General features: G+C 35.8%; 1 protein-coding gene across 9 annotated transcripts in view; it reads right to left on the reverse strand.

The window, feature by feature from the left end:
• Nucleotides 1–16,327, reverse strand: part of KCNT2 (potassium sodium-activated channel subfamily T member 2) — a 227,657-nt gene that overhangs the window by 131,809 nt on the left and 79,521 nt on the right. For all 9 annotated transcript variants that reach the window (XM_088799157.1, XM_074317061.2, XM_074317060.2 and 6 more), the window contains 4 exons: nucleotides 15,700–15,759; nucleotides 13,043–13,117; nucleotides 11,783–11,866; nucleotides 8,710–8,804 (listed from right to left, as the gene is read on the reverse strand). In XM_088799157.1, the coding sequence (XP_088655283.1) occupies nucleotides 8,710–8,804; nucleotides 11,783–11,866; nucleotides 13,043–13,117; nucleotides 15,700–15,759 (314 nt within the window). The remainder of the gene's footprint in view (nucleotides 1–8,709; nucleotides 8,805–11,782; nucleotides 11,867–13,042; nucleotides 13,118–15,699; nucleotides 15,760–16,327) is intronic.

Below are 16,327 nucleotides of genomic sequence, written 5' to 3' on the forward strand. Positions count from 1 at the left end.
TTTTTTATCAAGTTCCTGTATTTTAACTAGTTTTTACCTTGTACCGGGGTTGCCAAAATAATGTATACAAGTAGACACTTTGGTCAGTGTTGCTCAAGCAGTAGTTCGCCATCATGAGAAGTGTCTGGACGCTGATGGGAACCACTTTGAGCACCTCTTGTAATTGCAGAAATCAAATGTGACTTGTATTCATCTTTTGTGATCGGTATATATTGAGTATTAAAATTTTAATACACTTTTCCTTCCTTAAAATGTGTATACCTTGTTTTTGGCACCGTCTGTATCTTTTACTGCCCCCTTTTTTGGATGCAAGTAAATGAAGATCTTAGCTCCTCATCCATTGCCCCACTTATCCTATACAATGCATCTTACTGGCCTGTTCAGGTTTTGGTTTTACTCTGTTTTGCATCCAGAATTCCACTTTGTTCATTGCCAAGCTGCTCTCATCTGATCTCCTGCCTGATGATGACCCATATAACCACCAGATAACCACCTAATCGCCTGCCCCGTCCCAACCCCTCTGCTGAATTCCCGGCTCTTAGAGACAAATGGCTACCCAACACCTCACCTTCGGTCTCTAAAAGGCTTGTCAACTATTCTGGACTCTATTTCTATTCTTCTTTATGTTCTTTTCCAGATTTCCTCATCCTTGGGTATGGTACCATCATTCAGTCAGTTTCCCAAAATGCAAATATCAAAGCCATCCTTCCATTTCTCTTTGTCTCACACCTTATATCCAATTTATCAACAAAATGGTGTCACTTAAAAAAAAACGATGGCAGTAAGAACGCAATATAGACCTATACTGTAACAAATTTATCGTGTACAGCAGATGATATGAAGATACAGTCATGGAATTAATTCATAGAAAAGGCACGCTATGAACCCAGGATTGTCTAGGTCCAATGTATGATTTTTACCCTCGTACCAAAGGGCAAGCGCACCTTAAACCTTCCTGCAGAGAGCAATTCTGTCGTCACTCCAGTGTGACAATATCCATCATTCAGGTGGAACCTGAGGTTCATAATAAGCGACAGAAAGTAAGATAACTGTGTTAAAATCCATCTGAGTGAAATGCACCTGATACATGGAGACGTTTAAGCACAGAATGGAGAATCTTTCTTATTGATTGTAAACCTCTCTATTTTTAGTAAAGATTTCTCATGCCTCACTCTTCAGAAAGAGCCAGCAGGTAGCACCACTCCGTGTACAGCCTGTCCTGGACAAGTCTGCACGCACTCACTGACTGCTTGAGAGGACAGATGAGGGACCACTCAGGTGAGGTGTAACCTCACAGTGCACCATTCACAGAAGTGATGGACCTGGGCTCTTAGCAGAGATGAGAACTAGGACTAGAAGACGGAGCCCTGGGTACCCGGAAGGCATATGCAAGAAAACACAAGACAAAGCAGCCAGAGCAGGTGTGGTGGTGCTAGACAGGTACAGTCTGAGGCGTATAACTATCTCAGTCCCACCTTGCAATTGGGTCAAACCAACCCTATTACGGTGTCATAAATACTTTTTGTTAACATATGGCTGCTTCATTAAAAAGGCAACATTAAAAACCAGAGAAGCAATATGAGCACTAAAAATTATACTAGATGAGCATGCATTTCAAATAATCAAGGAATTTAGATGAATTCAATATAGCATTTTTAAAGATTCAATGCTGGCTTGACATTTTTTTCTAGAAAAATAGTTTATTTTTGAAATGTTTCATGAAGAATGTTGGATTTGAGTTAAGAGTCTACTGTGAGGTTTGCTTCTTTACAGAACACTCGAGTGTTATCGTTGACTCAAATCCATACAGCATCATTTCAGTGTTATGTAATTGTAAAACAAAATCTGAACAACATTTAATTAGGATTTAAAATACAGACTCTCGCGTTACCCTCTTTAAAACGACTGGAAATTTATAATCAATTTGTTTACTTAAATAGATCCTCTATATAATAATGAAGGTACCTTAATTACTAATCACTTACTCTGTGCTTTTCTAAAATTTTCCTCTTTTTAAAATGTTAACTCTACATTTAGTTATTCAAGCTTTGGCAAGGTTTATAAGGAAAACATTAATTGGGATGAAAGGAAATATTGAGACTGTAAACTTTTTCACCACCCGGTAAATGTCAATTTGTACAACAAAATGTTTTCAGAGGAAACAAGTCACATGGCAAAAATGAATAACCTTAAATATCCAGGCACCCCCAGAGTCCCTTTGCTATGCACAGTTACTTGAAATTTTTCATTAACAGTGGCATTCTGGGCTGAAAGCATCCAACACTTTGATTTCATGCATATAATTCAGACATTAGCATTCAAAGCAGCCCACATCTTCCACTTTGGTACTTACTGAATGAACACCAATTAAGTTGTCCCAAATAACCATTTTCATTTCCTGTAGTGTATCTGCCTGAAGCCTAATATTCCCATGGAATTTAAGATAATTAGAGATGTTGGGAGAAACTGTGCTTTTGAAATAATAATAAATCTAGGATTTCTATTGTTGAAAGAAAATTCTTCTTCTACTGGACATTGTCTTTGTATCTATGCAAAAAAGGTTAGTGAACCATGCCATAAACTCTTAATACACAAGGATTCATTCTGAGATTATCACTTGATTGCTTTCCAACGTGGACGACCATCTTGAATGGTGTAAACTAATGTCACAGACTGTTGCCCTCAGAACTTTTATGTAAAAATCTTTTGAAGTCACTGGTTCTGCTATGGTTATGGTGACAACTTGGGCTTTCTCTGGCTCTTTCACCCTAGCTGCTAACAGGAAACCTCCTTTGGCTGGGTGCTCATGCCATAGAAAATAAACATTCATCCCCACCTCCACCTAGATAAGCCTTCAGCTGCACCTCTGATAAAGTGCCATATGGAATGGTGTCCCAGGGCCGGTGACAATGTGTTCTAATGTACCATGTTTCCCTGAAAATTAGACCTAGCTGGACCATCAGCTCTAATGCGTCTTTTGGAGCAAAAATTAATATAAGACCCGGTATTATATTACATTATTATAATATATTACATTATACCCAGTCTTATAGTAAAATAAGACCAAATCTTACATTAATTTTTGCTCCAAAAGATGCATTAGAGCTGGTGGTCTGGCTACGTCTTATTTTTGGGGAAACACGGTATATACCACTGCTTCTCGTAACCTATATTTTTTCTTTATTCTTTTTTTTCCTCATTTCTGTAGCATACTTCTCAGTTCTTTTATGTGTAAAAGTAACTATGCATCACCCTCATAATTCAAGGGTCGTTTAAATTCTGTCAAATTTCAGGTTCTAAATAAATATTCCTTGGGAACTTGAGAACAGTGTTTTCGAAACTATTAGCACAGATGAGAGAATATGGCTATCAGACTGATTCTTATTAGTTTGTAGGTAGTGCCTTTATTTCTTCCTGAAGTTTTAACCTGGCCCTCAGTAGATCAGCGGACATTTAAGTCATAGCTACTCAGCCATCCCTTTTGTAAATTCCTGAAGTATTTTGTGCCTTCCTCATAAATTGAGGATAATAACTGAATTTACTTTATGGGCTGTTGGAGATTAAATTAGTTAATACATGGGAAGTGCTCAGAAAAGCGCCTACCGATAGTAACCCCATGCAAGATCATCATTCTCAGTATTTGTATGTTTGAAAATAACTATACATTGTTGTCACGTTTCAAACATAGTAGCTTGTTTCATACAGAATTTTAACCCCAAACCATGTTATCTAGATTTTTATATGAATAATAATTACATTATTATTATTTATATAAAATAGCCATATTTTGCTTTTCTCCCAAATTGAATGTACCTTACTTGGCTAATTACCGAAAACCTGCCCACCCACTTATGCAAAATATCATTGGGACCAACAGTTTTCTGTTTGTCCTAGTGTAACACAAACTTGATCTTCAGACACATGTCCTCGCTGTCATTCGTTTGAAATATCAGCCAAACAAATGTGACCAAACAAAAGGAAGGATGAAATAGGACAGTGCTAACACCATCCGACCATCTTCTAATGCTTTGTCCACACTGTAGTAATTATCTCCTAACTGTCCACTTCCCAAAGGGCTATTTGCCTTAGTGCTGAATCAGTACACAGAGTTCCAGAATCGAAACATCTAGCATTCAAGTAAGTCTTAATCGAGGAGGCACAAGAAAATATAAATACTTTTGAATTCAGCATGCTAATCATGTTGAACTAAATCACATTTTAAGAACAATAACTAAATGAACTTACTTTCTCCTGAACTAAGACTGAGATTTGAGCTGAATATTTTACATTTGACTAAAACAAGTAATATCCATTAACCTCATATAGCTCTGTTATAACGCTATGAAATAATATGACAATATGTAAACATACATATTAAAATAAACTGAACAAAAAACTGAACTTTGCAACAAACGAGGTGCAAAATCAGTCTACTAGTGTAAAATCAGAAAACCAAATGCATTATATATTCAAGGACTTATTGTTGGTTAGAATATGTAAATAATTAAGCTAAAGTCATGCACTTGATTCCTGGATGTACCAGTTTCCTTGGCTTTGTTCCAGAGACACAGGCTGCATCTTTGTTCCAGAGTCCCAGCTGCCTTGGAAGTGTGTGTTATTGACCACGATGGGTACACAGCAGACGTGTAGGCAGATGAGTCCAATTCCATGACAATGACAGGAAAAACAATTCTGAGCACATTCTCTACAAAGAGTGGGTCAGCAGCTTCATTTCTATTTCAGTTTGGCACTGAGCTTGTGTCTCTTGTAGACAGATGCTTAATGATAGTTCTTTGTCATGTTTATAATGAAGAGAAGACACATTTTAAACCTACGTAGCAGTTCCCAAAGCAGGTAATTTTAAGACTGTGAGATTCATAAACAACACAGCCAATGCATGAAATATTAGTTCCTGAATTTTTTGGCACTTAAATTACAATGCACATATTAAAAATCCTGATTTTGAAAAGCATTGCTAGGCGTACTCTATGATATATCAGCAATTAATTAAAACTAAACTCACCACAAGGTAAAATATATGTACATACAAGTGTGTGTGTGTGTGTATACATTTTACACATGTATGTATATATTTTACATTGAGATTATACACAAATATACACATACATACATGTATATATCTGAGATATCCTTCTTTTATAGATCTGGTAGAAAAAGATAGTACTTTCTGACATGATATATGGCTCAATATTCAGAGAGCAGGCCAAAAAAATCTTTATTCATAAGAGAAATACTTCTAAGTAGTTTAAAAAAGAGTTGTTACTTCTGTATTTAAGAAGCAATCTGCTAAAATCATTCCTCTATTTACCATGCCCCTGCTTTCTACTTGTCATTTTATTCTAAGGTTAAACAAAGAAACTGCCCTAAACAAAGTGAGATTGGAGCCGAGGGTATGTGGCAATGCTGTGTTCATAAAAGTATTCAATGCAGAGAGAGAGGCTGCAATTATCTTTAACTTAGTGAGGCTAACCAGGAGAAACAAATACTAAAAATACGTAGGAAGTACAGAAAACCTGAATGCATTCCATCGGAGGAAGATGGTTTCTCATATTGGCTATTAAATATGTTTCAGGCTTACTGCTCCAGTTTTATAGTATTATTCAGTTACTATGCTTAGATTTTTGGGAGTAAACTAGGTTTTGTGGATTCCCACGATAATTTAATCATCTTATATAAAGAGGACATTTAAAGTGGGAAAAAATTAAAATTTTCCAGTGTTCACACCATATACCATGCACTCTGCTAGACATTTTATAAACATATCTAATAAATCCTCATCTTAAAAGAACATAAACATCTTACAGGGTGATTAATATTATCCTCTATTAATGATGTGGAAACTATGGCTAGATAAATTAAGTAATTGCCCAAGGGCTCCAAACTAGTACAGCCCCGAGCTTTAAACAAATGATACGTGTATGGACTTTTGTGACTTATCAATGCTAGAGATTGATAATCGGTCCACAGTATCGAGTTTTTCTCTTTTCCATGATAGTACATATGCAGCTTGGGTATCTCGTCACTCAGCTAGGCAACACTTTTTGCAGGGCCCCTTTCAGCCATCTGTGGATATATGACCAAATTCTGGCCTGAATTAGGCATGTAATATCTGGGTTGTGCCTTCCCTTCCTCCGAAAGCCTGGAATTAGAATGTGATGGCAAGACTAGAGCAGCCATCTTGAACCATGAGACAGAAACCATGTTTTGAGAATGGTGAAAAATAAGATATAAGGAAACTTAGCCTCCAACAATATTAAGGTGATATAACAGCCTTGGACAGACTATCTAGCCATTTCTACTGGTTTAAGTTGCTATATCTTTGTGTGTATTTGTATTTTATAGTGTATGTGGTGAAACTCTATGTGAAAACAGCCTGTATGATAAAACTAATATAATGTTCATATTTTTCATATAGATAACTGCACTTTTGATAGTAAATTCAAATAAGACATTCTACCTTACTATGATGATCACGATTTATGAAGCCACTTTACTTGTTATGCTAGACAAGAATGCATAGAGAAATGAAACTTCAGTTTCTCTATTCTAGATATTATAATTATAAAACATTAATGTAAATGTATTAATGTACATGTGATTAAAAACGTTTTATGTAGCTAAACATAACTCGATAATAATTCCACATTAAGATACAGGTTCAGGTATCTATATCAGTCACATCTGTAACATTAGATAATATCTGTCAAAACTACCACTCAGTTGTCTAAAATTGAATCACATACACACACAACAACAAAAGCAACTAGAATTGCATATCAAACAAACAGCAAAACACAAATAATTTAAATAATGCATAAATTATGTAATGGAAATTTCATGTGGGTCATAAACACTCTTTATCTATTACGGTTGCGCCCCTTGATGTCAGTTGCAAAATGTGTCTGGTGCTTTCATAGAAAATAAAAACCGCTCAAGACAGAAAGTAAAAGCAAAGAGAGAGCCCAGTATAGATGGTGTTTTGTAGTGAGGATGCCTCCCGAGCAAAAGTACTCAACTGTCACTATACAAAAATAATTTGCCCTTATTATAGCCCTGATGTTGCAATTACCTCTTCTCTACATCTACTTTAACAGACTTCCATAATATTTAGAAATCCTTCGCTTTACTTTTTGTAATTTCCAGCACTTGAAATGTCGGCATGTGAATACATACATAAAAATTTTATTTTCTTTACGTAAAATGAGGAAGACTCCCAAATTATCCAAATAATGTCATTCCATTAAATTAAGAATTTTTACGGACTTTAAAAGGGAAGTCATTACTGTTAGTATTTCATATTTATGCGCTTAGATGTTTGCTAGGTGAAGAATAAAAACAATTTGTGAGGTGTGAAAACATTGTAATAAGATGGCATTGCAACAATTTTAGAGGGATATTTTATATTTATAAAAACATTAAATATCTCCAAATGTTTATTTTTTAAATACAAAAGTATGCAATAAAACATTTAAGCTTATTTAACCGAGTTACTAACTGCATACTACTGATGCAAATCGGTTGCCATGCCTTGTGTCAAAATGTATTCGGTAAAGTGCCCTATAATGATGTTTTGGTCAATGACAGAACACCTGTATGACAGTGATCCCAAAAGATGATAATGGAGCTGAAACATCCCTACCACCTAGAGATGTCATAGCCATCCTAATGTAGCCCAACGCATTACACACCGGTGTGCGGTGATGCTGGTGGAAACAGACCTACTGTGCTGCCCGTCCTATAAAAGTACAGCACATACAAATACAGTAGTTTACTGGACCATGTAGGTTTATGTAAATGCGCCCGATGACATTTGCACAATGACCAAATCACTTAACTGCGCATTTGTCAGATGTCCTGAAGTTACACGGGACTGTGTTCACACACACCTAGAGCTAACAAGCTAACACATCTGGTTCAGTCGTGCTAGCCTATGAGGGAATTCTTGTTTTCGTACTTCCAAATTAGCTTTTTATCCTTCTCATTACGTCAAATCCAGTTACACAGCCTATCTATGACTCCTGCAAACGTACATTATTTCACCTCGTTTTTTAATGTTCACATTTTCTTCTCTACGTAAGGATCTGCTTGACTCCATATGGGCAGGGCACCATTCACATTGGCTTACTTTTGAGCTGTCAAAGTGGGACCTTCCAAAAGAAGAAACAACTATTTTCTGGAACAAAGAGAAGTTTCAGGTCTGGCCTTGCCCTGGCAGGAGGCGTGCCCTTGCGTGACGCCTGGCTACACTCTGAAACATCATGGAGGCAGGGCAGTGGCAGGGACATGAGGGACCCTGACAGTTTTCTCATCAGTGTTTCTGCTTGGAGGTCTCGGACAACAAGGGTACCTCCATGTCAGCGATTTGAAGGACAAATTCTTGTTGGACAACTATGGCATGCAGGACACATTCCTAGGATTTGGTTAACAGCCACAGTTGCAGTAAATATCATCAATACCAAATGATCGATGTGCTCTCTTGTTTTTTCTGTAAGACCAAAGGGAGGGTTTTATTTTTAGTTCTGTAGGAGATCCATTGCATTTTATAAAGAACACTGATTAATTTTCATTGATTCCGTGGTTGATGCATTGATTTGACTTTTATCTATTAATTAAAATGATCTATAATACAGTTTTTTGAGAAACTATAGTTCAATGAAACAAAATAACTGCTGATATGTGCAGTCTTACCAGGTGAAGATAAGGCATAGTAATGTAGAAATTAAAATCAGGACTTGATTGAACATTGCAGATTGTGTACGTTGAATGGCTCTATGGAGATCATTCTAAAATAATACAGAAAAGCATATTTTAAATTTTGATAAGTATTAAGTATTCACGACTCATTGCATTTATTACTATGCATTACATTTCAATTGTCTTGTTCATACTCAATACGTAGACTTAAACTGAATATAGCAGCATATTTTCACGTCTGTTTAGTTAAAAATGTACGTTACTACCACATATTACGCAGCCACTACTATGGAAAAAGACCACCAAAACACTAAATTTTAGTTTATTTGTTTCACAAACATCTGTAGAGACTGACAACCCAAAAGCTCTCCAGGGGAAGCATAATGTCTTGTGGAAAACTCTGATTCTAAAAGAATCAGCATATAATGTATTCAATTCAGTGGAAAGTAGTAGCTGTGTCAAAGTACTATCAAATCTCATTCTGTGAATCAGGGTAAATAACATAAATTATGCCAGGCAATTTATCCAAAAAAAATTGAATAACCAATGAACAATTTTTTTAAGTTTAATTTCATTGATATTAAAAGAAATGTGAATTCAAGATATACTTTTTTGTTTGCAATTGCAAGCCATTAAAAGAATAATAATGTCCAGTATTGATTAAGATGCAAAAATAATGAGCATTCACATATAGTAGTCTTCATGTAACTTGTTATAAATATCTTGAAGGTAATTTGGTAACGTAAGTCACAAATCACAAGTATGTACTTCTTATTTCATGCATTCATTCATTTAACTCAGTAACAACTTCTAAAAATTGATTATATGAAAATCAGAGTTGGAAATCCATATGTATTTATGTTCATCTTTATTACAAAATTGTGTTTATTAAATGAACTAATAAATGTTCACTACTATTAAAATAACTAAAATATGCAATACAAAAATAGTTAAATAAATTGATCAAAAGTATGTAATGGACTTAGATGCACTTATTTAAAATGATTTGAAGAAGAATATTTAATGACTTAGGAACTTGTCCACTACACACTAGTGTATGATAAGAAATTCAAGTTATAAAATTGAACATATAATTTAATGTATGATATGTGGGCATGTTTTTCATAGAAAATATTAGAAGGATATAAATTATTGCTAGTATTCTGGGTGGTAGCTTTTTTGTAGATTTTCATAACTTTGTACTTTCTAGTTTTCAGTTCATCTCAAATTTTTTATAATAAACTTTTAATAGTCTTAAAATCAGTATGAGATAACTTCACTAATTAATATAAAATCGCAGTAAGCCATTATTTTATCTTTTTCCACCACACATCTAACCAGAACTATTATGAAAACAAAAAACTAAATTGATTAGAATTTCACCTCTCAACTCTTACTTTCTTTTGACAGAGATGTTAATGAGCAAAAAAAGAATAAAAATTTAGCAACCAGTGAGAAGAGAAGAAGCAAAACACAGATGTACAATGGAAAATGTGTGAATTCTACATTAATATTGCAAAGCCCTGCTTTTCTGTTCAGTGATTGACTAAAAATTTGTCTCTTGTTAGGTTATTTTTTTTTTCCAACAACTAATAACGTAGTTTAGCAAAAAGGCCTGTTTTTTTCTGTTGTATTTTTTTTTCATTAGCAATTTAGGCAATCTGTATTTCATGAAATCGTTTTTGTTTTTTTGAACAGTTAGGACAGCCCAATGTTTCTTCAAATGACTGCACAAGCCACATTCTCCCTCACTTTGACATGTACTTTCATAAGACTCCAATGGTCACTTAACACCAATGTTTAGAAACATTCATCCGGTTATGAACTCTCAAATGTTATCCAAATATTCCTTCTGGCCAAAACTTTTGTCATAATTTCTGTTTAAAAACCATTTCAGAGGAAAACAAGTTTGCTTCTGCAAACATCTACTTTTAATATAGTATAATTAATAATATTGAGCCTTCACTATGTTGATACATATGTATAGACATACATGTACATATTTATATAGGTATTTATAATTGTATTCTCACAACAAGTCTGTTATGTAGGTATGTGTATTCTCATTTGAAGATGAAGAAATTAGCAAAGAAGTGCAATCACATGGTTTTCCTAGCTGTGTTTAGCATGCAGTGGACTCTTATCAATATTTGGGGAATGACTGACTAGATAGCAAATGTCTTACAGCTCACAGATAAGGATTAAAACCTACTGGAAACAGGTTTGGGTCATAGGTATAAGTCAGTCCGTCCAAACAGAGTCAGCCTTGAGCAAAATGCAACTAAGGCACACTCTGAAATCTGCATTTCTCACTTCGTGGTTCTGTTTGTCCCTCCTAACATCCCACACACAAACCAAACCAACCAAATCTAAAAGGATGACTTTAAATGAGGGGCTTCCAGCTCCAATACAGGCTCATACAAAACCCCACAGATTTTTAATGGAATGTGAGACTACCAACAGTTATCTGTTTGACGCCAGGACCTCCTGAATCCTTAAAACCAGGGGTCCCCTTCTACAGGTTGCCTTGAAAGGTTATTTGTCTTCAGAAGATTGGCTCATTAGTTGGACCAGTCCAAACAGCACTTCACTTTGGTGTGGTGACATTTAGAAAATCTGAACCATTTTTGTTTACCATTTCCTAGGACTTTACAGAGGTAGTGACTTGGCCACATGGACGTTTTACATGTTCTCATTCTGGTTAGGTTACAAGCAGACTGGTCACGTAAGGTCCATTAACTTAGGCATTTATACAACATATCGCTTAAGTTATTTGACAGCATTTTACCAAAACTCTTTCATTTTTACAAACATTGAAATAAAACTGACTATTTACTAAGATACTAAATTCGTTTAAAAGAAGTTTTGAAATAAACCATTTAGACATTTAATTATAACTAAATAAATTCCGGTGGAGTGAGTTTATATTTTATGGGCAAAAACAAAATGAAAAAGTATGAAACAAAGACCTCAAGTCATTTATCTCCCTTTAATCAGAATACTAAAAGTGAGAAATAATGAGAGGTTGAAAAATATTTTTATATTTGCATTTCACATTTATACTTACAATCATATTTTCCAAGGCATGTTTGGCAAGCCAACAGTTTAGAAAGACTGGGACAAACAGATTCCTTAAGGAAGGCCAGAATATCTGAAAAACAAATCAAAGCTAAACTTGTATCTCAAAGCAAGAAATCATATCCAGCAGATTTAAAAGAGAAGTTATTAAAGACAATATAATGATTTAAAACATGTGACAAATTCTTTAAACTCCTATTATTAATAAAATGCAAGGAGCAGATGTGATCTTTTCATTCACCATCTAATTTTTACTTAGGGAAGAATTCTTTGGGAAATTATTGTAGAAGCAGAAAGAACATAATAAGCTCTCACTGGATGTCAGATAGAACTAAATTCTATGCTAATTCTATCATTCAATCTTTTTGTGTGACAGTTTATAATAGACATCGCCTTTTTCTTCCTTACAACTAGAGGGGGAAATAGGAGCAAGAAGGGAAGGTTTTGCTTTTTATAACGTTGCCACTTACTCTCTTTGGGTTCAAACATTTTAAGTGACATTGGGGGGAACCATGTTTAATTGGAATTATATTTAGTTAGTCATTTAATCTAATTCCAGTTTTTCCTCCAGGTAAATCATTCAAATTAAAATAGTTGTCAGAAGTGAGCAACAACTTCAGATATCTACTTATTTTCATAATTTTCCAAGTAAAACTTAGAGTTAGAAAGCATAATCCCAACAGACATTATTATGACGCTATCAAATACAGATTAAGACCTAATTTTGCCATGGGAATGTACAGTTGAGCAGAATCTTCATGGAATTCAGAAAGAAGAAAATTGCTGGTTATCTGGCTGTAGGCAACTTTGTTATTAAAGAGAGAACTGGACTTAGAAAATGTTGCCATTAAACTAGAGGTAAATATATTCTCAGTATGGGAAACTTTTATAAATACTCAGTTGGACTTGATTTCTTTCTTTTTTTTTTTTTTTAATTCCACAATATACACAAGAAATGGAGTAATTTCCAGTCTGTTTAGATGTTGTTGACACTTGTTTAAATGGCACCTCTAGAGCATATATTTCTAAGAAGTATTTTGCTATTGTACTAAATCTCATTAGTTTTCACTTAATTTCACAATCCAGTTATCCATCTGGTTTTACTATTTATTCTTTGACACCATAATTCTAACCAAAGCCTAAATTCATCTATCTGAGCTAATATATGATTTATTAGTATTTAGATTTAAAGACTTGACTTAAGTCTAATGACAAAATTACATTTTTTAAAGATTCTTTTAGGACTTACCGAGATAATGAAGGGAACTGCATTAATTATTTCCAAGATGAAGGGTATTCGTAGAATCTGTTCCCAGATATTTCCCTTCCAAGAAAGAATGCATAAAAATGGAAGTCACTTACACCAAATCCCATGAAAGAGGGGAAAAGACAGCCCTCAGAACTTCTCTAGCAATAAGGATGCTTACATTAACAGAATACTGAATCATTGTATAAAGATGGAGCAATGCGTTCTGGAGAGTATTTTGTGAACGTAATCATGCTGTCTCAGATTTGTAGTAAGTTCCAGAAGTAAAACAAATGTTACAGTAATCCTTAATATTGCACCTAACACATTTTGATCGTATATTATTTCAAAGAAAAGTTACCAGCAAAAATTAAACCCAGTAACAAAACCTACAGAATGAATGAAAAAGTGACTCAATCATAGTATGTTTGCTATACTAATGAGACTCACATGCCATAAAGCATATTAGCTAGTTCCTAAACACACCACTTGTTAACAGTGTTCACGCGTATTAACATTGTTTCTACATTAAGAAAACGTAAAGGAAGGGGTGTTTCAATCAACTGGATTCTAATTTCCCAACCCACATAGTAAAACAATATTAACCAGGACTGGCTACATAATTCATGGCATCCCAGGCGCAATCAAAATGCATAGAACTAAGAGTTCTATCAGGACCTCTTATTACCGAACTGTTAACACTTTCAAGGTGACATCAGCACCTTACATCAAGCACAGGCCCTTCTGTGTAACCCTGTACAGCTGCACAAACTACACACACAAAGGCAAACCCTGATATTCATTGCTCATCACTGAAACTGTCTCGAATGGTGTCCACTGAAAACGAACTCACAACTCCCTAAAGCAGTTTACCTTCTACGAAGGGAGCTATGAATGAAAAAGCAATTTGAAATCTGGCTCCCTGTCATTTCCAAATATTTTTATAACACTGGCTACCGACTTGGGGATTTTTCTTGATTTTCTTGCAGGTCCCAAAGGCCTGAAGCTTGCCAGTGATGTCCAATTCCTCCACATCACAAAGCAAGGCTCTAGGCTGTCTATTGTCTCTGTACGCAATTGTTAAATCATAGGTTTCGTCAGCACAGTTCGTCCCCCATCTCCAGGCTCCGTAGGAAGGGGTGGAAGAGGGAGCAGGGGGAAGAAACGGAAGCAATGAGAACTCATCTGTGGGCAGATGTCCGAGGTGCATGGTGCTGCCGCTGTCACCTCAAGCTAAGTGAGAGGGCTCCAGGAGGCAGTTAGAGAGCTTGGCTCAGACACAGACTACATTCCACTCATGCCTAAGACTTCTAATAACGAGGAGACAGCAGAGCACAGGGAAGAGTGCCAAGAGGCAAGCAAGTCGTGGTCATGAAGGTTTTAAGACCCAGGTACCTGTTTCCTGGGAACCAGGTAGAGACCCTACTGAATAACACCTACGATCATCTTAAAGGCTTTACACTCACGAAGGCTTAATCTAGGATTAAACTTGCTCTAAATTTAGGATTAAAAAGTAGCCAAAGGAATGTTATCTTCAAAACCCTATGTTTGAAGAAAGTGAGAAAGGAATTGAAATGCTAGGCAAACAGTTCCCCAAAATCTTAACCTGCGTACACTGGTCGACACAGTACGTGCCGAGCCTGGCCGCTGAAAAGGAGTGATGGACGTGACAGCTGTTCTGGTGATTTATTTCCTACCCTCCTGCTCCACGCGTCTGTCTTCCCTGATCGCCATATTTTTCTTCCATCAACCACAATATAAGCGTCTCCATCAACAGGAGCCCTAGCTTCTCCTGCGTCATGGCCCCATACTCAAGGGACGCGTCTTCCTGTCTGTGAACAGGACTGCCTCATCCTAATCAACCCCTCTGTCCTGCAACTTCTACCCCCTCATTCTCTACTGTCTGCATGTCATGTCCACCTGTCCAGCCACAATCACCTGAGATTCATCATTTCTGCAACCACCTCCATTTTTCCATCTATCTCAACCCCAATCTGAATTTTTTTCTTGCTGCAATGTTTCTTAGTTTTACTGCCGTGTTCCCAGTCATTCCGATTCTGACCTCCCTCTATGAACCCCTCCCCCCACCACGGGGCTTAATTTGCACCTCACTGAAAGTACCTGTTATTCCGCCTTCTATTACTATCCGTATACAGTTTTGTTCCTGTCTACCCCCATTTCTAGATTGTAAACTCACTGAAAAAGGAACAATGCACAATTTGGAGCTCTTCCTCAGACAGGGGCTCAATGAATACCTGTGACATTTGTAGTAGCCAAACAACGCTTTGCCAAAAAATAAGAGAATTCATTAAAATGATTCCTAATAGACAGGTTTTTGCTCCCTCCATGTTTTTTTGTACAGATCAGGAAAAGAGGTTGAGAACAATAAAAAGCCAGACCGTTCCATTTGATTGGCTCACATAAACATGCGTGTAATGCGTAAGTTAACCCACAGGAATTAGTGAAGTATTTTGAAGCCACTAAGGAAACATTACTATATTACTACCGTTTTTTATCACATACTAGAGAGGTCCAAAATAATTAAAGTGGTGTAAGAAGAACTTGCTTTATCCCCAGAGTATGAATTACAAATAGAGAAATGCTAGAAAACACTAGTAATGTGTTCCATCCACAGAAAACTTGTAATGAAAACAGCTTACCTTATAACTGAGATAACCAAGTAGTACTGTTTCAAATAGACTTATCAAGGCGACTAAAACCTAAAATATAAATTGTACCTTAATGAGAAAATGCAATAAACTTAAAATAATATATAGTCATGGTTATAATAGTATATATTATTTATAATATATATGAATATTATATGCATGATTGTGATAATTTATAAAAGTTAATGTATAACTGTATTCACATATAGGTATGCATATATGTATATATCCATATGTATTTATGTGATGTATACATATATGACATAGGAGGTTTATGTGGCGCTTTAACTTCTATGTACAGGTGACAAGCTGCAGGCCGTCCCCGTATTACAGCTTAGCTTTTGTAATTTCTAATTCTACTTAATCTTTTCTTATTTATTATCATAAATAGAAATGTGGCATTAGTCAGGCTGGCTGGAGTTTGTGTGATATGGAAAGAACAGGTCCTTTTGTGTGTATTCCTAATACACGCGATCACACACAACTGCATCACTGGGAATAACACCCTGGGCCAGCATCACCACTGCCATCCCCGGTACATTCACGAAAAGCAGCAGTTCCCTCAGACAAAAGAACCGGGGCTTTGAGTTGAGTGACATCGTCTATCCTATCACCCTCC

The sequence above is a fragment of the Rhinolophus sinicus genome, chromosome 6 (assembly GCF_057876585.1).
Source record: "Rhinolophus sinicus isolate RSI-liver-muscle chromosome 6, RSI-T2T, whole genome shotgun sequence".
Lineage (NCBI taxonomy): Eukaryota > Metazoa > Chordata > Mammalia > Chiroptera > Rhinolophidae > Rhinolophus > Rhinolophus sinicus.